This window comes from Nycticebus coucang, chromosome X (assembly GCF_027406575.1).
Source record: "Nycticebus coucang isolate mNycCou1 chromosome X, mNycCou1.pri, whole genome shotgun sequence".
In the NCBI taxonomy this organism is placed as follows: domain Eukaryota; kingdom Metazoa; phylum Chordata; class Mammalia; order Primates; family Lorisidae; genus Nycticebus; species Nycticebus coucang.
In genome coordinates, this window is record NC_069804.1 from 18,681,498 (window position 1) to 18,704,945 (window position 23,448).

The window sequence follows — 23,448 nt, forward strand, 5'->3', positions numbered from 1 at the left end:
GCTGGGACTACAAGAGCCTGCCACAATGCCTGGCTACTGATTGACTTTTATTAGCGATTCACAAATCAGGTGGCATTCAATCTATAAAACAGAAAAGAGCTCCATAAGCTAAACCAAATAGATGAGTTTCATAGGCAGGAAAAAGCAGAGGAAAGCAGTAACAAGGAATAGATATCAGATTGGTTATTTCGAGGTTACTTTCCTTATAGTGATGTAAGCAAAATCTTGTTGGCTTAATGGAATTCAGCTATTTCCTCTTTCCAGCTTTTTTAGAAAGTCAGATCTTTACAAGTAAACAACTTAGGTTTTGGTTTGATGATGTGGGACCTTAGCGTGAGTGACTCCATTTGGGGTCTGCTGTCTTCTCTTTAACAACTTTTTATTATCAGGGAAAAGTTTTGTTTTTCATCAGTGTAACCTGGTTTCTTGCACCCTCAATGACTCCCCAACAATAAAAAAAAAAAAAAGTTTTGTTTTTCTTTTAACAATAGTAAGGTCAATTTAAGTTTTATATAATTATCTTAAATATTATAAATCAATAATTTTTATTAAAAGTCAACACAAATACCTACCTACAATAAGCCTGCCCACATCTTTTTTTTTTTTTTTTTTTTTTTTTGAGACAGAGTTCACAACCTCAAACTCCCAGGCTCAAGCCACCCTCTAGCCTCAGCCTCCCGAGTAGCTGGGACTACAGGCACCTGCCACAATGCCCAGCTAGTTGTTCTACTTTAAGTAGAGACAGTTCTTGCTCTTGTTCAGGCTGGTCTCGAACTCCTGAGATCAAGCAATCCACCCCCTCAGCCTCCCAGAGGGCTAGGATTACAGGTGTGAGCCACCTCACCCAGCCAGCCAAACCACATCTTATGACAGGCAGTAAAACCTCTCTAGACTACAATGAAGTAGGCAGCCTATGTAAGTAAAGTCTTATACATGGATTCATACATGGATTTTCATAATGGATATATAATGGATAGAATGAAATGTCCTTATCACTTATTAAAAAAGAATGACTTTATTTTATAAAAATGATACAACATTCATTTTGTTTGACAGCTACAGAAAAGGTCACTAGTAATCCCCCTGCTTAAAAAACACATTCTTCTTAGTAAAGCATCACAAGAATGGAGAAGCAATAATCCAATCCACTCAATTCTAATATGAAGGCAGTAGGTGAGCTAATACATGGTGAGGGGTAGGGGCAGGAGGGAATGGAAGGAGGGAGAGGGATGGAGGTCATGGTGTATGGCACACCTCTTGGGAGCGAGACACAATTATAAGAGGAACTTTATCTAACAAATGCAATCAGTGTAACCTAATTCTTTGTACCCTCAATAAATCCCAAACAATAAAAAAAAGGGTTAACAGTGGGTGGGTATGTTTCTGGACCTCTCAATTTACTCGAAGGTGCAGACAGGATTGATGGTGGAAATCACAATGTTTTTTTTTTTTAATTTAAATTGGTTTAATTTTGAAGTGTAATCCAATGAGACTGAAAACTAAACATTTTAGGTCTTGTACCAAGTAGTAAAATACTCGAAGGCCTTCAGGATCCTTTGACTGATTTACATCAATAAGAGAACCTATTTTTGATGTGGTAAAAGAAATGTGCTCATCTCCAATACAATTTCCAGCTCCTGTCGGCCAACCCTGTCAGGGGGAGGCCACAAAGCATCATCTTCTTTTGTAATTTCACTGTCATCAATAATTCTCTTCAGTTCTTCCATTACACTCTTGTGTACGTAAGCCTCTTTTCTGATCATCACATCATTTTTGTAATTACTGTTGTTGGCATATCTAAGCTTTCCGTCCAGCCGAAACTCGAATTCTAGAAACTCGTGTCCAAACTTGCCCTTGTGCCCTACATAGTAGCGCAGATAGAAATCGCTAGCCATAGACATTTATGTCTCAGGAAGCCCGCCTAAATCCCCGGGAATCACAATGTTTTTATTCTAAAAACTTTTAGAAAAAAATTAAAAAATTAAAAGTTTTAGATTTAATTGCATTTGAACGTAATAGAAAAAACTTCAACATAAAACTGAAGAGGACTGCTGAATTTCAGATAAGTGTTTCTTCACTCTAAGGCAGTGTTTTTCAACCTTTTTTTTATCTCACAGCACACTTGAAACACACAATAAACTTCTGTGGCACATTTAAATTAATGTTGATTTAAAAAAAAAAGAGTTAAAAAACGAATATACTTACTGTGTTTTGAACTTCTTCCAAAAATAATTTAGTTATTGATCTTTGAACATTTTTTGAGGCACATCTAAGATCCTCTTACTACACACCAGTATGCCTCAGCACACTGGTTGAAAATCACTGCCGTAAAGCTACTGGTTCCTAAAAAGAGCTAAGTAAGCCAGTGGTTATCTAACTCCAGCATGCTACTAATCCCCTGGAGGACTTGTTAAATCCCAGATTGCCTGGCCCCATCCCCAGGGTTTCTGATTGGGGGGAGGGGGCGGGGGCGGGGCGGCAAGAGTCAGCACGTCCAACAAATTCCTAGGTGATTAGCTCGGCGCCTGTGGCTCAAGCGGCTAAGGCGCCAGACACATACACCTGAGCTGGTGGGTTCAAATCCAGCCTAGGGCCTACCAAACAACAATGACCATACACCTGAGCTGGTGGGTTCAAATCCAGCCAGGGCCTACCAAACAACAATGACCAAAAAGTAGCCGGGCACTGTGGTGGGTGCCTATAGTCCCAGCTACTTGGGAGGCAGAGGCAGAGGCAGGAGAATCGCTTGAGCCCAGGAGTTGGAGGTTGCTGTGAGCTGTGAAGCCACAGCACTCTACCCAGGGTGACAGCTTGAGGCTCTGTCTCAAAAAAAAAATAATAACAATAATTCCCAGATAATGCTGGTGTTGCTGCTCTGGACCACACTTCAAGAACTACTTGGTTAAGTCCAAGAAAAAAAAAGGTAGTGGGGCAGCGCCTGTGGCTGAAAGGTGTAGGGCACTGGCCCCAGACACCAGAGGTGGCAGGTGCAAACCCAGCCCCTGCCAAACACTGCAAAAAAAAAAAAATAGTGAAAAACTTCAGGTAGGTTACTAGGGTTTTCCCCCATATTATCATCTTGCTACATCATGACTTGACATGACCAGAGAGATGAGGCAGTTCGTTCTTAGTCTTCATCACACTTTCCCTCCCCCATGTCTCAATGTCAATATACGTTAATTTTTCTTTGTCAAGATTTATAACATTTTCATTCCATTCCAAAATCATTCTATTTGCTGGGACTTTGTTGGGGAATCTGGTATCCCCTCTCTTCTGGGCTCCCATTATATGTCCAGAAGCAGACTCACTGGGTTGCAGTCAATGGTGCCACTCACTCCTGTGGGCTTTGGCTTCCCCAGGCTGCTGTGGGACCTGGGAAGTGCCAAGTCCTGGTGATTCTTTCCTCTCTGCTGGGGTTCTGAGATGGCGGCAAAGACTCTGTTGTCTCAAGAGTTTTCATTACTCTCCTCCACATGGCCTGGTCACCCCAGTCACCGCATCAGTCTTTGTCCACGCCAGGGCCTAGTGTCACCAAGATTTTTGTCAACTCCGTTTTTTTTACTTAATATTTCTTGTGGGGGCTAAGTGAAGGATCACCGGCAGCCAGTGCCTCCTGCCTCCTGTCTTACCATCTTTCTCTCCCCTCCTGGTGGACGTGTGCCTGGTGCTTAGTGAGTTTGCTAGGTGATGTGGAAGGTAAGACTTTCTGGTCTACTTATACTTTTCCTGCTTCCACCTGGAAGTATCCCCACCCTTTTAAAAAAAACTATTCAAAAATGTAGGATTTATTAGGTAAAATCTAGTACATAGTACGCATTAGTTTCTCTACCTCCAAGGGCCTAACTTGTAAATCTTTCTCTGGCTCTGGTGGGTCTGGACAGTGATTAAGCAAAGAATAGAACTCTCTTTGCTCTTCTGGTCCAGTTAAACTTCCTTCCAGCTTGTAGAAGATTCACAGTAGATAACCCTCCCACCTTCTACAAGGCCTCCAGCAGATGACCTTTGATCTCTTGTACCACATCCCTGAGTTACAGAGCTGACTGTACCGCTTCCTGAGCTGCCATGCCATGAACTGCTTTAAAAGAAGTGGGGAGGGAGATTGGTGAGAGGAGGGGAGGGTACTGGGTGGGATCTCAGCCAATGAACACAATGCAAGGGCATATTTCAAAATAACTAAATTTTAAATGTCTTCCCATAAGAAATGAGTTAAGGTGATGGATATGTTAATCAGTTTGATTTAAGCATTCCACGCTGTATATCAAATCATCACATTGTACTCCATAAATGTATACAGTTATGATTTTATTTTATTTTTTTGAGACAGAGCCTCAAGCTGTCACCCTGGGTAGAGTACCGTAGCGTCACAGCTCACAGCAACCTCCAACTCCTGACTCATGGGCTTAAGCGATTCTCTTGCATCAGCCTCCCAAGTAGCTGGGACTACAGGCACCTGCCACAACACCCAGCTATTTTTTGGTTGTAGTTGTCACTGTTCTTTGGCAGGCCCGGGCTGGATTTAAACCCGCCAGCCCTGGTGTATGTGGCTTGTGCCTTAGTTGCTTGAGCTACAGTTGCTGAGCCTACAGTTATGATTTTAATTAAAAATTAATAATAAGAAAGAGTCCTCACCCTGTCACCATTTTCCATTTTGGTAGCTGCCCATCTGCTTGCAGATGCTCTTAATAACCCTCAGCTATTAACTCTACTCGACCTGGCTCTCTGTGGCACCTACCTTTTCACAGTGGGTATCTACATAAATTGTTATGTAAATATAGTCATTTTCCAATGAAAATGTATCCTCCAAAATGTTTATAATAGTTTTATCTGTAAGACTACACTTGATGCTTTAAACTGAAATTTATAATGAGATAATTATAGATTCACATAAGCTATAAGAAATAAGGCAGAGATCTTGTGTATACTTTACCCAGTTTTCCCCAAAGCATGAAGTCTTAAAACCAAAACCAGCAAAACCACCAACAGAAGAGTGCCTTCTGAGGTCTGTGAAACCAAGAGGAAAGAAATGTGATGAGGGGATGCTCAAGCAGGAATGCCAACTTTTCTCTCAACCTTTTGTACGTGTCCACTTTAGTACTTACTTTGTGCTGCAATTCTTTGTATCTATGAATCTCTTCTCCAGCAGTTTATGAGGTTCCTCAGAGCAAAGACTATGTCTTACTATCTTTGTCTTCCCAGTACCAGAGAAGGGCCTAGAATGCAGCGTGGTGGGGGGAGGAGGCGGCAATGGAATGGGACTTATCAAAAAAACTTCTCAATTTTTATGTGTCTGAGGATTCAAATTCTTTCCAGCTAATAAAATGATATAAATGATCTTTTGTTCAACTTCCATATAAAAATTAGATATGCAGTTCCTAATAAACATATTCTGTATTCACTACTTATGCATTCATCATTGAAATAATTTTTAATGAGTTCATGTCAAGTAGGATGCTGGGGATATTATGGTGAACATGATAGACATGGTCCCTGTCCTTATTTATCTATTTATTTTTTTTGGGACAGAGTCTCACACTGTGCCCTGAGTAGAGTGCCTTGGCATCATAGCTCACAGAAACCTCAAACTCCTGGGCTCAAGTGGTTCTCTTGCCTCAGCCTCCCGAGTAGCTGGGACTACAGGTTCCCACCACACAGCTCAGCTATTTTTAGAGACGGGGTCTTGTTCTTGCTCAGGTTGGTCTCAAACTTGTGAGCTCAAGCAATCTGCCCGCCTTGGCCTCTCAGAGTGATGGGATTACAGGTGTGAGGCACGGCGCCCAGACCACCCCATTCTTATTTTGTAAAGCAAGTCTTTCTTTGTAGGCTTTAGATCTAATACATGTAACATTTTCTGAATAGGTATTGTGCAGATAACATGTTTTACATTTTAAGACAATGTCAAAAGTATATCCCAGTATGCTTAAATAGAAATCAGTTGTGGAGTAATATTCAATTGGCAATCTTACCCTTAAGTGCTGCAATAAATGAAAATAGAGCTAGAGACTAAATGCCATTTACCAAGTTACATTTCTTTGCCAAACGCCCGTCTTCCCTATCAGACTGTTCATATCATAAAGGCAAGGCCCATGTGTCTTGCCCTCTTGCTCACTGCTGTAATTTTAATACAGTATCTGTGCAATACATAGCTGGCAATCAAATAATTAAATATTCAAGGCTCAAAACAGTCTTTTAGAATATGGAAATAAATGAAATCAATTATTTTAAAATTTGAGACAGATTTGGTAAGTACCTAAAACACAATATAAAGTTGCCATATCATTGTGAGCATGCATTTCTTTCTTACTGTAAGTGGAATGTTACGTGACTACAGAGATGGTAAGCAGCACAAGGCAGGCCCTCTCCTAAGGTTGTTACCTGACCAGCGATGACTCAAGTGCACTCACCTCGTTTACCCCCACCCACTTAAGGAGAAGGCTGCCCTATCTTTTAAAGATATGTGAAAGAAAACGGAATCATGTAGTATTAGTTTTCATAATCTAGTCATGAAATACCAAGTTCTTGCTGAGCTTTGTATTTCAATTCAGAAAGCAGTGTCTTTGTAAGTGAACGGGCTTTAAACATCATTAGGTCCTACCCAAGGTTGTGAACTTCATACCAAATTAAAACAATGTTCTCATAAACTGGCAAGTAATTTCTTTAAGCAGGAAGAGCAACAGTATTTTATTTTTTTACAAATAATCATTTCACAAAACATACTTGGGAATGTTTGTGTACTGTTAAGCATGACACAGAAAACATAAAGTAATAAGGTATTGGGAACCTAACAGTTTCAATTAAAATCCCATGAATTTTGTCTTACACATAGTAGGTATATAATACATATCAACTGAACTGAAAATAAACACACTACAAGATGTGCTTGCAAAATGTGTAATGCTATAGTAGGAAAGTACAATTTTCAAATATGAGATTTGGTCTGTCAGATTTTTTAAAAGCCTTTAAAAATATGATATGCACAAGCTTGCCCTGAGGGAAAAATAAGATGGACTATAGATTATAAAATCTTTACATATTTTCCACAATAGCATTTTGAAATTGGAAAAGAGCAAACAGTGTGGAAAAAAACTGAATGAACATATTACTAAAAATTCAGTGCACTCATAACTACCTGATGGAAAATTTGAAGCACCTTTTCTCTTGCCTTCTTACATTATAATATGAAATGTATGAATTAGAGAGGCCTTGATCTTCAGAAACTTAAGAAAACTTCAAGTTGTAAGCCAAAATGTCATCAGAAAAAGAAAAACCTGGTATAAAATTTGCTACCATAAGGCCACTGTTTAAAGTTCTTCCATGTACAGACACTATACAATTCAGATACTTTTGTTTTTGTTTTTTATTACATAAGCAAAACTTTGAACATATAAACATCTGAATATAGCTCAGTTAACTTCTCTCTATGAAAACATGCTCAGAGAAAAATGCGTCAACAAATAATGCCCTTCAAGTGATTCTTTTGAGGCTTTTGCAAAACAAACTATAGTCAATACAACTTTTAGGTTGAATACTGTAATTTAAAAGCAATTGTTAAGTATAAAAGAGTTGCAGCATTCCACGACTAAAAAATAAAGTTATTTTATCAAGAAAGTTACAGTATTAGTGCCTTAGTGCCACTTCTAACTCCTGACAAAAAGCATTTCCAAATTTTCTCCTGTAGTGCTGCTTCCATTTGTCACATTTTCAGGTTAGATTTCTGTGGCATTGTTCATATATTCCTATTAAGAGAAAACAAGAGAAATAGGGACTTCAAAAAGAAGTGTCAGTTATAACATCTGAGCTAGAGTTTTGTTCATACTGCAATTTTCAAAACATTTTAATTTATATACTACTTGCACCCTGAGATCCCTACAAAGGTATGTGGAATCCCAAAGACGCATAGTAACAACAGAACACATCAAAGCAGATATCAAATGATAAGTCAAAAAGACAAAGAAAACATGGCACTAGATAGCACTGGTACTAGCAAACTGATGAAAACAGAATTCTGCTATTTGGGTGAGTTTTAGTAGGATGTCCCCTAACATAAAACCATGACTCTTAAACCTTAGTGTCTCAAGAACGGAGGCTGACACTACTACATACACACACACACACACACCTCAAACTAGTATTTTTTCTTTTCCATCATATGGCTTCTCTAATTATAAAACTATACGGACTCTTCTTTTTTTTTTTTTTTTGTAGAGACAGAGTCTCACTTTTATGGCCCTCGGTAGAGTGCCAAGGCATCACACAGCTCACAGCAACCTCCAACTCCTGGGCTTAAGCGATTCTCTTGCCTCAGCCTCCCGAGTAGCTAGGACTACAGGCGCCCGCCACAATGCCCAGCTATTTTTTTTGGTTGCAGTTCAGCCGGGGCCGGGTTTGAACCCGCCACCCTCGGTATATGGGGCCGGCGCCTTACCGACTGAGCCACAGGCGCTGCCCCTATACAGACTCTTCTAATTTGATAATTGCAAACAAAGCTATTGGAGGGGAAGCTTTCTTGCTTTTGGATAGTTACCTACAACATAAAAATATGAAGGCTTCAATAAATACAGGAGAAAGAATTCACAAGAATAGTAAGACTATGATTAAAGGGTAATGAAAGCGGATTCTATATTGCGCTACTATGCAAAATATTAAATTATTAACCACAAACAGGACATAAGACAATGCAATAAAAGAGCAAACACGGTTAAATGGCATGTTTTTAGGGATATTAAAAAATAAAAATTTATTAATACATATATCCTTACCTTTTACTAGGATCTTACATTATTAAAACTGAAAGAAATTTAAAAGTTGATTTATTGTTTTGGCACTTATATTAGTATGGAAACTTTTAATTCCAGACAAAAACAGTGCTGATAGAAAATTCATATTCTTCTTTCTATTTTGGTTAATAAAATGTTCAAAACATATGCACATAGAGTTTTGTCATCATCATTCCTTTAAACAGAGGTAGGCTTCATTGTATCCTATTTATTTATTCATTATACAGTATAAAAAATCGTACAAATTTATCTTAAAATATGTTGCCTACCTATAACTTTAAAAGACAATTCTAACTGTAATTAATAATTCTAAAATAAATTTCAACAGAAATATCTCACTTATAAAAATGTGTGATTATTTTGAATTGTATTTGTCAAATTGATCTCTCCATTTTCCCATTGATTTAAATACGAGCGAGCCCCTCTCACCTAGGTTTACATAACTTGTCATTTGGGTCCCTGCAAATGTTAATGTTTCCTTGCTGATCTTCCTGCACTTCATCTCTCCTCAGAACCTGCCTACCCACTGCTAACTCAGTACCATCCCAAAGTCCCCTCCTTTCCAGTCTAAGAAGATGTCCTACTGCTACCACAAATGTTAAATATTCTCCCCTGCTTTCAAGGCCCTCTGTAATTCACACAGCCCCATTTCTCCCCATCCTTATATCCTACTGCCAAACATGGATCTTAGGCTTTATCCCTTTCTATGTTCTACTCTTGTCCAGGCCTCGGCTCACAACCTACCTCCTCTGTGAAGACTGTATCAACGAAAGTACTTAGCACACATCTCCTGACCATTCCTACCACAATGACCTTTAAGCACTGACTATCTATGGAATTAAGCTCTTCAAAAATATGGTTGTACGGAAAAAAGTTAGCACAGCATGCCTGACTGCTATCCTTCAAGGGTCCCATTCATGAGTGGCCCTTGGCCGGTGTCTGAGAACTTAGATTTCAGGAGTGTCCCCACCATTAACTGATGAGTGCTGAAACTATGTAAATAGTACGATCTACGCTGAACACTTGCCTTCCTTCTGGGAGTCTGGAATTTGGTTGTACACCTGCCAGGGGACACCCATGTGATCAGCCCCCAATAAAATCCTTGGGTACTGAGTCTCTGGTGAGCTTTCTAGGCTGGCAACATTTGATGTGTTGTCACAACTCGTTGCTAGGGGAGTGAAGCACATCCTGTGTGATTCCACTGGGAGAGGACTCTTGGAAATTTGCACCTGGTTTCCCCTGACTTTGCCCCACATGCCTTTCTCTTTTGCGGATTTTTGCTCTGTGCCTTTTACTGCAATAAATGGCTATAGGCTGAGTTCTCTGAGTCTTCCTGGTGAACCATCAAACCTGGGGGCAATCTTGGGGACCCCTAATACAATGGTCTTTGTTCACTAGCTTAGTAAAGCATATGGATAGACATGTGTGAGTATGTGTGTGTGCATGTGTGTGTGTATGTTTAATCTCATTCAACAAGCATTTTCTAAAAACTGACTTATATGAAAGGTAATAGGGGAAGATAAGACTAGTGAGGCACCTCGTACCCTCAAGAACTTGATAATCTATTTGGGGAAATAGGAAGGTAAACAGAAATAATTAGAGATCAAATGAAACAAGAATTAAAGAAGGGGCTTTGGTAAGGCTTTATAGTGGGTTTCAAAAGGAAAGTAGAGTTTCCTAAGAAAAAGAGTCAGGCACAAGGAGGCTATTTCCAACCACAAAAACAGTAGGACCCAAGGGTCAAATACACGAAAATACATATTATGCTTCAGAAGGCAGAGGGTCCATGGGGAAATGGGGCTAGAAAGGTAGCTTAGGGCTTGACCTGGCTATCAAGTTTGGTCTCTTTTTTTTTTTTTTGTAGGCAAGAGTGCTTTGATATAATCAGAATTTGGGAACAATGATTGTGCTAGTAGTAAAGAGAATGAGTAAGCAAATCACTGGTGGCAAGGAGACAGGTTAGAATGTTCTAAAGCTTCCAAAACCAGACCAGGAATACATAAGAATATAGAATAAAGGTAGCATTTCCAATTAGCAAGGAAAGGACAAATTATACAATAAATGGTGTTAGATAAACTATCTACTGGGAAAAATTAGATCCTTAATGTTATATCATCAAAATAAATTCTAAATGGATTAAATATTTATGTCTATTAATCATAAAACCACTTGAAGAAAACACAGTAAAGAATTTTTATCAGTATAAGCATGACATGAAATCTAGAAGCCATAAAAGACAAAACTGACAGATTCATGAACATCTAAAAGTTCATTACATGAACTAAAGTAAAAGCCAGCACAAACAGCTGACAAACCTAAATGAATACCAGCAAAGTGTGCAACAGGTTAATACCCTCAGCAGATCAAGTGCTTTCAGGAATCAGTAAGAATAAATACCATCCCGGGGCGGTGCCTGTGGCTCACTGGGTAGGCACCAGCCCCATATACCAAGGGTGGCAGGCCAAACTGCAACAACAACAAAAAAAATAGCCAGGCACCTGTGGTCCCAGCTGCTCGGGAGGCTGAAGCGAGAGAATCACGTAAGCCCAGGGGTTAAAGGTTGCTGTGAGCTGTGACGCCATGGCACTATACCAAGGGTGACAAAGTGAGACTCTGTCTCAAAAAAAAAAAAAAAAGAATAAGTACTGTCCCAACAGAAACACAGGCAGAGTACAGAAATAAGGAAATTAAAGAAAGAAATTCAAATGGCCAATGGACACATAAAAAGATGCTCACACCATTAATCATCAAAGAAAGGCACACGATAGCTACTTTCTGCTGTGAGACTGACAACAAAAGGACTGATAACATGGAGAACTGGCCAGGGTGCAGACAAACAGGGCAACACAGCAAGGTGCCAAAATGTCCCCAAGAGGTATTGGGATATACACACCTTTAGGGGTACACGAAGACTTTCCAATGAGTATGTGAATAGATAGTTTGAGGAAAATAATTTCCTCATCTTCAAATTTCCAACCTTCACTCTCCAAAATTATCCCACCTGTGCAATTGGTTAAGGCTGGTTCCCCACTTCCCCACCTTACATAAGAATATCCATCTTCTTCCTATCCTGCATCTTCCTATTTTGTATTACTTGGGGACCCCCCAAAAGGGACAATTTGAAACACTGGTGTCAAGAAAGTGAACCAACCCTAACACTACTAACAAACAGCATACTTCTGCAAGTCAGATGGTTTCCGATTTTTTGCTTTTGTTTAATAAAATCTAAGGTATACAAAATCAAACTGTCAGTGATAGTACATTCAAAATACTTTTTGATGATAGGTCACTAAATGATTTTTTTTGGCCTATAATTCAGAGTGAGTCCAAAAAATCAAGTGGCATTGCTATAATAGAAGTCCTTTCATTCCCATCTATATAACCATATAAACAAGGCTTCTCAGTACTTACATCTATAAATAGAAAAAATAGAATAGATACTTGAACACTGTACAATAAGTAATATTTATCTATGAATACATGAAGTAATTGAAAAAAAGAAATGCATTTGCAATAAAATTTCTTTTGTCTAATCAATACTTAACAAAATTTGTAATATATTTATGATATTTTGATCAACTGTAAAATTAATTCAATTCTGAGGAAATATTTAACATCTAATAGTCACAGAAATCGGATGTTACATGCCAAATTAGATTTGGTGATCAATAACATATTTTCAAAGATAAAATTATATTGGGGGAGTGGAATAAAGCCTAAATTCAAGACAAAAAAGAAGCAATGTAAAGTTTCTCACTGTTAAAAGAATTTGTGTATTTTTTAAAAAATCAATGATATCAGTTATTAAATTCTTATAGTATGCAGGTTTCACCGACAGGATTTAAAAGAATGATTAACAGTTTTATTTAAGACTGTCAGTATTTATAATATGCCAGAAATTATATCCTTTGTGACAACTTATGATAACAAAAATTAGATAACCTAAAAATGTGCAAAGAAGTACATAATGTTTTGAAATTTTAGAGTATATAAGCAAAAAGGTTTAAAGAGCACCAAAAGAAATAATACATCTATAGAGTGGAATAACATACAGATGTTAAAAAAACAAATTGAGTGAGATCGTGAATGACTGATAGAAATAAGAAGACTTGGAATGGTTAAAGTTGTAAGGAGAACTGGGAAGATTAGCAGGACCAGTTTCTAGGTTGGCTTGGCTAGCCATGATGGACCATGCGGGAAATGAGTGGCTGAGAAGTAGAACAGGTTTGATGCAATTTGTAAAAGCTTTGCTGAGATGCAATTCACACGCTACACAATTCTCCCATTCAAAGCATACAATTCAGTAGCTTTTTAGTATATCCACGAAGTTGCACAACCATCAATTACCACAATCACTTTTAGAATACATCGTCACCCCCAAAAGAAACCCCATACCATTAGCAATAACCCCATAAAAACCCCCTTCTCAACTTTCCCCTTGCCCCCCAGTACCTCCCAATCACTAATTCTACTATTTGTTTTTATGGCTTTGTCTGTTCTGGACATTACATATAAACAGAATCATATAACATGTGACCATTGGTGTCTGGCTCCTGTCTCTAAGCATTATATTTTTAAGGGTTATCTGTGCATGATTTTAAACATGCTAAATTTGAGGTACTTTTAAGACATTCATGTGCATATATCTGGGAGGCAGGTGAAAATCTGGGGGTCTGGAGACATCAACAGTAGTGATGGCTGAAATTCTGGGAAGAGGTAAGGACAATGAAGACAAGTAGGAGGAATAAGAAAAGAGAATAATGAACATCATACTAGGAAATGCTTATGTTTTTAAAGAATACGTGGAGGAAAAGAAACCACCAAATAAGACAGAAAAGCCAGAGAGGTAGGTAGTGACACTGGAGACTCTAGATCATAAGTGTTTGAAGGTGATGACGCTTTTACACGGCACTTCTTTTGCACCAGGGCATACTTCAGCTTGAGGGACATGGCGAGTGTGTGTATAATAGATTCCTTTTGATTCAGCTTCTTGGTTCCTGCTCTATCTTTGTACTCCAGAACTTTCAAGGTTTCTTTCAACTCCAAAAGCCATGAATCCCAATATCTAATTTCTTTCCTGCACTCTCTTTACGCCCTCTCCTCCCTTCCCTACTTATCTATGGGTAAGCTCTGGTGGCACCACAATCTGGTCAACTACTGAAGAATGTGTGGTGCTAAGGAACTCCTTGCCTTCCTGACCAAATGCACAATTACTGACAGTTTTTCAGAGGTAATATTCCCAGAGGTGACTTCATGAATTCTTATTAGGTTCTTTGTCTTATTTGGGTATACAATCCACTTTCTGGTACACTTCCCTAAGACCATCATGAGTGACATATGTGGTGGTGAAATCAGAAACCTCTCACTGAGGTATTCAGTCAAAATGGGAGGTGAGAAGGAGAGGTTACGTAAGATATTTTATTTAACTTTAAAACCTAAAAAAAAAAATCAGTTGCCACTTTTGTCTATCTTTTGAAAAATATTAAGTTTTACTAAAATCATTAAGCAAGTTCAGTGTAAAGTCTTCATAAGGATGAATATTTAAGAGAACATTTATGATTATAAAATTTATAAAACCAAAGTTAGATGCTGATACATACATTTCTCAGAAGAAAATATTAGCCTAAAAATATGAACAAAAATGATGCTAAAGTGGCTCAAGGGGTAGGGTGCCGGTCCCATATGCCGGAGGTGGTGGGTTCAAACCCAGCCCTGGCCAAAAACCAAAAAAAAAAAATGATGCTAAAAATTGACAAACATACCTCACTTAACTGATACAATGCTATCGTTGTATTTCATAGAAATTAATTTTATGCCATATTTATGTTGCATTTTGAAATATTAACACGGCTAATTCAAATAAAAACAAGCCACAGCTAAAAGAAGGTGGAATTTAGATTATCAAGAAACTTTTTGTTAACATTAAGAGTTAGCACAGTGGATTCAATCTCAGTTTCCATCAACAGATGAATGGATAAAGAAAATGTATAGACAATGGAATATTGTTCAGCCTTAAAAAGAAGGAAATCTGTCATTTGTGACAACATGGATGAACCTGGAGGACATTTTGTTAAGTGAAATAAACCAGGCACAGACAGACAAATGCTTGCCACATAATCTCACCTATATGTGGAATTTAAAAAGCCATGAACTCATAGAAACAGAGAGTAAATGGTTATCAGAGCCTGGGAAGACTGGGGAGAAGCTGGTCAAAGTACTAACACAAAATTTCATTTAGACAGGAGGAATAAGATCAAGAGATATATTGTACATCATGGTGACTACAGTTAGTGACAATATATTGTGTACTTGAAAACTGCTAAGAGATAGACTTCAAGTGCTCTCACCACAATAAAAGGTGAGCTAATGCATATGTTAAATATCTGATTTAGCCATTCTATAATGTATACATATATCAAAACATCACATTGAACACCATAAACATGTATGTATAATTTTTACTCATCAATTAAAAACATATAATTAAAAAAGACTTAGCATATAGTGGTGATAATTATTGCATAGTACTGAGAATGTAATTAATGTCACTGAATTGTATTCTATAAAATGGTTAAAATGACAAATTTTATATTATACATATTTTACCACAATAAAAAATACAAATGGGGATAAAGAAGAGTCAATATATTTTGCAATTATGTATCCTTTATAGTCAGTTCAGTATATTTTGGCACTTAGCTAATTGTACATCAGTTAAAAGTCTTCAACTAAATTTCTATTTCAAAGATTAACCATACAACATAAATTCTATATTATTAAGTTCAAACAGCTGGTATACTCTTAAAACGAGCATTTTAAGATTAGTTTCACCACTCTATTACTATTACTTCAAGTTTTAATTAAACTACCATGCAAGAATATTTTTTAAATCTAGGTTGTTTCTTAAATAAAAATTAAATGAAAACCCAATTTATCCAACGAACATAGATAATGTAGAAGTTCAAAAGTCATTCAACATTTTTAAATGATCACAATTCAACTAACCTTTTTTTTCCTCATTAATCTTTCTCTGTATTTATTAGTGACAAATCCCCTTGAACCAGTGAATCGCAAACGCTGATATTTAGCCTGAATGTACAAGCTCTTCTGTACTAGGCCTGATTTATAATGGGGCTGGAATCTGCCACCTCTAAAGTTGCCCTGTAAAGAAAAAAAGAATTAAATGCGGAAACCACAGCTTCCAAGTATACTCTGTCAGTATAACAGATGGAAAAATGACTGCTACTTACAGCTACCCTTCATTTTAGGCATTATAGATATCAAAAGGGAAGGAGTTAAGGATAGCAATAAAGCACATTCTCCCCAAACTAGCTTCCTGGCTTATTTTTATAGACTAATATATATGTTTAAAGTATTGATATTTATTGTACATCAAACAAATTTTTAAAATGGTTAAAAGAACTTGAAAACCCTGCCTGGTTCCTGATCTGAGTGGAAATGATTTCAATTTGACTCCATTCAATATGTTATTGGTTGTGGGTTTGCTATAAATGGTCTCTATCAGTTTAAGAAATGTCCCTTCTATACCTATTTTCTTAAGTGTTCTGATCATGAAAGAATGCTGGATATTATCAAAAGCTTTTTCTGCATCAATTGAGAGATCATATGGTCTTTGTTTTTTAATTTGTTTATGTGCTGAATTATATTTATAGATTTACGTATATTGAACCAGCCTTGAGACACTGGGATAAAACTCACTTGGTCATGGTGTATAATTTGTTTGATGTGTTGCTGGATTCTGTTTGCTAGGATCTTGTTGAATATTTTTGCATCAATATTCATTAGTGATATTGGTCTATAATTTTTTCTTGTTGGGTCTTTTCCTGGTTTGGGGATCAAGGTGATGTTTGCTTCATAGAATGTGTTGGGTAGTATTCCTTCTTTTTCTATATTTTGAAAAAGGTTGAGTAATATACCCCGTTTCCCCGAAAATAAGACATCCTCTGAAAATAAGACCTACTTACAGGAAAGATAGGACGCCCCCTGAAAATAAGACCTAGTGCATCTTTGGGAGCACACCTTAAAATAAGACACTGTCTTATTTTCGGGAAAACAGAGTAGGTACTAGTTCCTCTTTAAAGGTTTGGTAGAATTCTGATGTGAAGCCATCTGGTTCTGGGCTTTTCTTTTTAGGGAGATTTTGTATAGTTGATGCTATTTAATAACTTGATATAGGCCTGTTCAACATTTCCACTTCATTCTGGCTAAGTCTAGGAAGGTTGTGTGCTTCCATGTATTGGTCTATTTCCTTCAGATTTTCGTATTTCTGAGAACAGAGTTTCTTGTAATATTCATGAAGGATTTTTTGAATTTCTGAGGAGTCTGTTGTTATTTCGTCTTTGTCATTTCTGATTGATGAAATTAGAGATTTTACTCTTTCTGGTTAGGTTAGCCAAAGGTTTATCTATTTTACTGACCTTTCAAAAAACCAACTTTTTGATTTATTGATCTGTTGTATAATCCTTTTGTTTTTCATAACATTTATCCTGTTAAAAAATATAATTTTCTTAAATAAAATTGCAACACCTGCTTTTTTCTGATTACCATTTGCCTGAAATATGGATGACCATCCTTTCACCCTGAGTCTGTATTTGTCTTTTAAGTTGAGATGTGACTCTTGTATGCAACAAATATCTGGCTTGAGTTTTTGTATCCAGTCAGCTAACCTATGCCTCTTTAGAGGACAGTTTAAGCCATTCACATTGATGGAGAGTATTGATAAGTCTGGTGGAATTTTGGGTATCGAGTTTTTCAAAGGTCCAGTGGACATTTTTAATCCTTTCGCCAGTGTGGAAGTTGGAGTTTGATCCGAAGATTCTGAGTGAGTTTACTTTTGTGGTATAGGATTGGGTTGGTCATTGTGGAGGATAGGTCTGAGAACATCCTGAAGAGCTGGTTTACTTATGGCAAATGTATACCATGGAATACTATGCAGCCTTAAAGAAAGATGGAGACTTTACCTCTTTCATGTTTACATGGATGGAGCTGGAACATATTCTTCTTAGTAAAGTATCCCAAGAATGGAAGAAAAAATACCCAATGTACACAGCCCTACTATGAAACTAATTTGGGACTCTCACATGAAAGCTATAACCCAGCTACAACTTAACAATAGGGGGAAGTGGGAAAGGGGGGGGGTGGGTAGAGGGAGGGGAATCGGTGGGATCACACCTGTGGTGCATATTACAGGGGTATTTGCGAAACTTGGTAAATGTAGAATGTAAATGTTTTGGCACAGTAACTGAGATAACGCAGGAAAGGCTATGTTAACCACTGTGATAAAAATGTGTCAAATGGTTTATGAAGTGAGTGTATGATGCCCCATAATCATATCATTGTATACAGTTATGATTTAATAAAAAAAATTAAAAAAAAATAAAAAAAAATAAAAAATATAATTTTCAAACCTCTAATGAGCTAAAATTATTGTTCTGATTCATAGTGAAACATAACAAATCCCAACGAAGGGGGAAAGACACTAAGTGTCAATACCTATTTAAGAATCAAAAACTCTTCTACAGGTCCCCAGCCAGTTCACCCAGCACCATTTGTTAAATAGGGAATCTTTTCCCCAATGAATGTTTTTTTTTTTTTTTTTTCCTTTTTTTTTTTGCAGTTTTTGGCCGGGGCTGGGTTTGAACCCGCCACCTCCAGCATAGGTGTCCGGTGCCCTACTCCATTGAGCCACAGGCACCACCCCCCCAATGAACGTTTTTAATTGGCTTGTCAAAAAACAAGTAACGTTAAGTAGCTGGGTTCATCTCTTGGTTCTCTATTCTGTTCCATACATCTACCTCTGTTTTTGTGCCAGTACCGTGCTGTTTTGATCACTCGATTTATAGAATAGTCTGAGGTCTGGTAGCATAATTCCTCCTGCTTTGTTTTTATTTCTGAGTAATGTCTTGGCTATTCAAAGGTTTTTCTGATACCATATAAAACGAAGTATTATATTTTCGAGATCTTTGAAGTATGACAGTGGACCTTTAATAGGGATTGCATTAAAATTGTATGTTGCTTTGTGTAGTATGGACATTTTAACAATGTTGATTCTTCCCAGCCATGAGCATGGTATGTTTTTCCATTTGTTAACATCTTTAGCTATTTCTTTTCTTAGAGTTTCATAGTTCTCTTTATAGAGATCTTTCATGCCCTTTGTTAGGTAAACTCCCAAATATTTCATCTTCTTTGGCACTACTATGAATGGAATAGAGTCCTTGACTATTTGTTTTTTTTTATATGAAATGAATTCTGCAAGAGGGTCCCAGAGGCCTTTTCTTGTTTAATGGAATATCTTTAGGATGTTAGTGTTCTAGAACATTCTTAAGATTCATATACAGTAGAATCTTTGTAAGTAGACCAACATTAGGAACTAGGCCTACTGTACTGATATGTCTGTGTGGTGCATGTCCAGTCTATGAAAATTAGGTCAACTTAAGGGGTGGTCAGTGTAGGGAGGTGGTCAGCTATGGAGGTACTACTGTATATATAGGGCACAATTATAACAGTCACAAGTTATTTTCAGTATCTTGCAGGTGTAGCAGAATACAGACAGCAAAGATAAGTGAAATTGTTTTAGTCTGTATAAGGGACCATTCAGAAAGGATTATAATGCTGGGTGGTAAGAAGGGATTGAGGAGCACACCCATTTTATTTTTATTATGAATGTTGTTGGTAAATTAATTCATTTTAACATGTGTTTTGGGCTTATTTTATAAAGTCCTTTTTTGTTGTTTTTTCTTATTTTTACACATACATGTGTTTATTAGGTTTCCTTTTTTTTGCCTTCACAAAATTAAAAAGGTTTAAAATTTAATAACAATAACAATGTTGTTTTTTTTTTTTTTTTTGTAGTAGAGACAGGGTCTCACTTTATGGCCCTCGGTAGAGTGCCGTGGCCTCACACAGCTCACAGCAACCTCCAACTCCTGGGCTTAAGTGATTCTCTTGCCTCAGCCTCCTGAGTAGCTGGGACTACAGGCGCCTGCCACAACGCCCAGCTATTTTTTGGTTGCAGTTAGGCCGGGGCCGGGTTTGAACCCGCCACCCTCGGTATATGGGGCCCGCACCTTACCGACTGAGCCACAGGCGCCGCCCAACAATAACAATGTTTAAGATAAGGACTAGAAACAAAAACCTCGTAAAGAATGAACGAACATAAATACATTCAGAAAAGGAATCCGACATTGAAATTTTAAGCAATAATAATAATAATAATGCAAAGAAAGTAACATTCACATTCTCAAGTAAGTATATGTCTATTATAGAATGCTTTGACTCTGAGATTCGTATGGAGTTATCAGTTAACTTCTTATTATTTTTTTAAGTATCAAAAAATAGACAACTAATATTTATAAACAAAAGTAAAAGATAATTTCATGCCAAATCTTATAGACAATAGGAAAAGAAGAAATACTTCAAAATCATACTACTTAATCTGGGTACACCTGATATTAAAATTGGAGAAAATATATTATTATAAAGGGGAAATTACAAACATATGTCACTTATAAATGAGGATGCAATATCCTAAATAACATATTAACAAGTTAAATTAAAAATTAATGTTTTTTAGCTTGACTACTGTTGGTGTATGTAAAGGCTACAGATTTGTGAGTGTTGATTTTGTAACCTGAGACGCTGCTGTATTCCTTGATCACTTCTAAGTCATGGAAGAAGCCCAAGTGCCCATCAACCATGAATGGATCAATAAATTGTGGTATATGTACACCATGGAATATTATGCAGCCTTCAAGAAAAATGGAGACTTTACCTCCTACATGTTTACATGGATGGAGCTGGAATATATTCTTCTTAGCAAAGTATCTCAAGAATGGAAGAAAAAGTATCCAATGTACTCAGTCTTACTATGAAACCAATTTATAGCTTTCTTATGAATGCTATAACCCAATTATAGCCCAAGAAGAAGGGGAAAGAGGAGGGCAGGGAGGAATGGTGGAGGGAGAGTAATTGGTGGGACCACACCTACCGTGCATCTTATAAGGGTACATGTAAAATTTACTAGGTGTAGAATATAAATGTCTCAATACAATAACTAAGAAAATGCCGTGAAGGCTATGTTAATCAGTTTGATGAAAACATTTCAAATTGTATGTAAAAACCAGCACATTGTAGCCCATGATTGCATTAATGTACACAGCTATGATTTAATAAAAAAAAAGAATCAAAAACTCTTTTAACTTCATTCCTGTCAATTCCTTCAAATCAATCTTTACCACACAAAGCCCACTAAAGCAAATATGAGTTATATTGAAAAGAACATTTCTGGCTCGGTGCCCATAGCACAGTGGTTACAGCGCCAGTCACATACACCAAGGTGGGCAGGTTCAAACCAGGCCTGGCCTGCTAAAAAAATGACAACTGCAACTAAAAATAGCTGGGCAATGTGGCAGGCGCCTGTAGTCCCAGCTACTTGGGATGGTGAGGCAAGAGAATTGCTTAAGCCCAAGAGCTGGAGGTTGCTGTGAGCTGTGACGCCACAGCACTCTACCAAGGGTGACATAGTGAGACTATCTCCAAAAAAAAGAAAAGAAAGAAAACATTTCCTAGTATATGTACTGCCCAGTATTATAATAGACGTAAGAGGACAATGAACATTTGTGTTTCCCATGAGGTTGATGAGAGGAATGGTCACTTATTAATTAATCTACTGCTGAGGGTAGGAGAAGGAAGCCATCTTCAGTTTTGTCAGTCATGTACTAATTCTCTCCAACCTTCCCAAGAATTCTCCACACTTCCCCACCTCACTCCTCCACATTGCGCACTTTTCATGTCCACCTGCATTTCTGAGCATCCTCCCAACAAATGGAAGAAGTGGCCCAAAGTGTTCAAAGATCGAGTCTATCTCTAAGTCTTAAAACCTTGTCTACTTGCCATTCACTGGGAGAAGTTGCATTAGTTTTAACAACAAAAGGAATTTCTCCCCCCAAAATCATTCAATTAAATTCTGGATAGAAAATAAACATCAGCCAGGCACAGTGGCTCCTGCCTGTAATCCCAGCACATTAGGAGGCTGAGGCAAGAGGAACACATGAGGTCAGGAATTCAAGACCAGCCTGAGTAATATGGCAAGACCCCATCTCTACAAAAAATAGAAACAACGGCCAGGTGTGGTATAAAATCCAAATTACTCAGGAGGCTGAGGTAGCAGAATCACTTGAGTCTGGGAGTTTTGAGCTGACAGCGAGCTATGGTGATGCCAGTGCATTCTAGCCTGGGTGACAGAATGAGAAAAACAGGAGTAGAAGGAGGAGGAGGAAGGAGGTAGAAAGGAGGAGAAAAAAAAGAAAGAAGAAGGAATAAGGAGGGAGAAAAAGGGAGGGAGGAGGAAGGAGGGAAGAGGAAGAAAGAAAAGACATGTGAAGCCATATGAAGAAAAACTCTAGTTAAAATTAAACTTTTAACAAGACCAGTTCAGCACACAAGTTGAACCCTGGGAGATGTAATTCCAAGAAGTTGGGAGAAGATATGGTAGAGAAGGAAAGACTGGTGACCTGACATGCTCTTTCAGGCATAGTTATAGTTAACTATAAAACTGTTCTGAACTTAATTAACAAAATTCATACCTAATATTACATGCAAGATACACAGACTAAACAGACCCACTCCTTTTCCTTTGGGGCCAACAATTTACAGCAGAAGCTGGGTCTGAGCACCTGACAGGAGGCTAGTCTTTCAGATTTTGCCAACAGTCATCTCTACCAAGATACAAGAAAAGGGCTCTCCAAGCTTGAAGAACATAAAAGAACATTTAGTTTTAATGGCATAAGCAGGAAGTCTTATTCTTCTATCTCTCCTTACCACTCAGGAAGGAGTTAAAGACTCAACCAGTATTCATTTATTGGGTAAGGACAAGGGTCAGAATAAAATTTGCAAATTCGATACCTTCAAGATTATATCCCTTGCATACTAAATTTATTCCCAAATGTGTTCTTTTCTTAATAAAGTTGTAATTCTTCTCAGAAGATTAATATATATATATATATAATCAGAAATAAAGTTTATTATCTGCTGATTTGTTTTCATCTTCTCAATTTTCTTAAGCAAATCCTCACAGTAAAAAGGAAAATATATTCTAGTTGTATGTAAATATTTGACTGCAAAGTTGCACAGAGTTTTGTCTTTAAATCAAATTCTTTCTTTCCTATTAATAAAAAATACCCCTGAGTCACATTCCAACTACTAAGTGACAAGGGTCCAATTGAATGGAATGAAGCTAATAGTGGCCCCTTTTAGAATATTTCCTGGGAAGAGTTTAGTATTTGTAAACTATTAAAGTTAAAAACAGAAGCTAAAATTACAAAATACATTTAGTTTATAGAAAATCAAGATCTGAATAAACCTATACACCCCTCTACAGATATCAAACAGGCGAGGTTTCCTCAATGTGAAGAGCTAAACAATGGTAATTCCCCTTATTAGATTATAAGATTATACACACACTATTAGCCTCTAAGGAAGTCAATAAAATTGTTCACAAACACTATAATGTTTGCCTTAAATAAAAGCCCTCTCTAAACACTACTTGTTTCCCCACTGATAATAAAATTCAGATTAACCAGAAACTAAGCTAATTCCAGAAGGAAAAGAGATTGAAGCTTAGTCAGGTGAGTTGTTGCTGGAGCTGCTACTTCTT

The 23,448-nt window shown here is 37.4% G+C and overlaps 1 protein-coding gene and 1 pseudogene across 1 annotated transcript in view; both read right to left on the bottom strand.

The window, feature by feature from the left end:
* Positions 1 to 1,182: 1,182 nt before the first annotated feature.
* On the bottom strand, positions 1,183 to 1,949 carry LOC128577801 (protein mago nashi homolog 2-like; annotated as a pseudogene).
* A 4,704-nt stretch (positions 1,950 to 6,653) lies between these two features.
* BCLAF3 (BCLAF1 and THRAP3 family member 3) overlaps positions 6,654 to 23,448 on the bottom strand; it is a 77,507-nt gene continuing 60,712 nt past the window's right edge. The window contains exons 11-12 of the mRNA XM_053580729.1: positions 15,780 to 15,935; positions 6,654 to 7,733 (exon numbers count right to left, since the gene is read on the bottom strand). Coding sequence (XP_053436704.1) covers positions 7,704 to 7,733; positions 15,780 to 15,935 — 186 coding nt within the window. The 3' untranslated portion in view covers positions 6,654 to 7,703. The remainder of the gene's footprint in view (positions 7,734 to 15,779; positions 15,936 to 23,448) is intronic.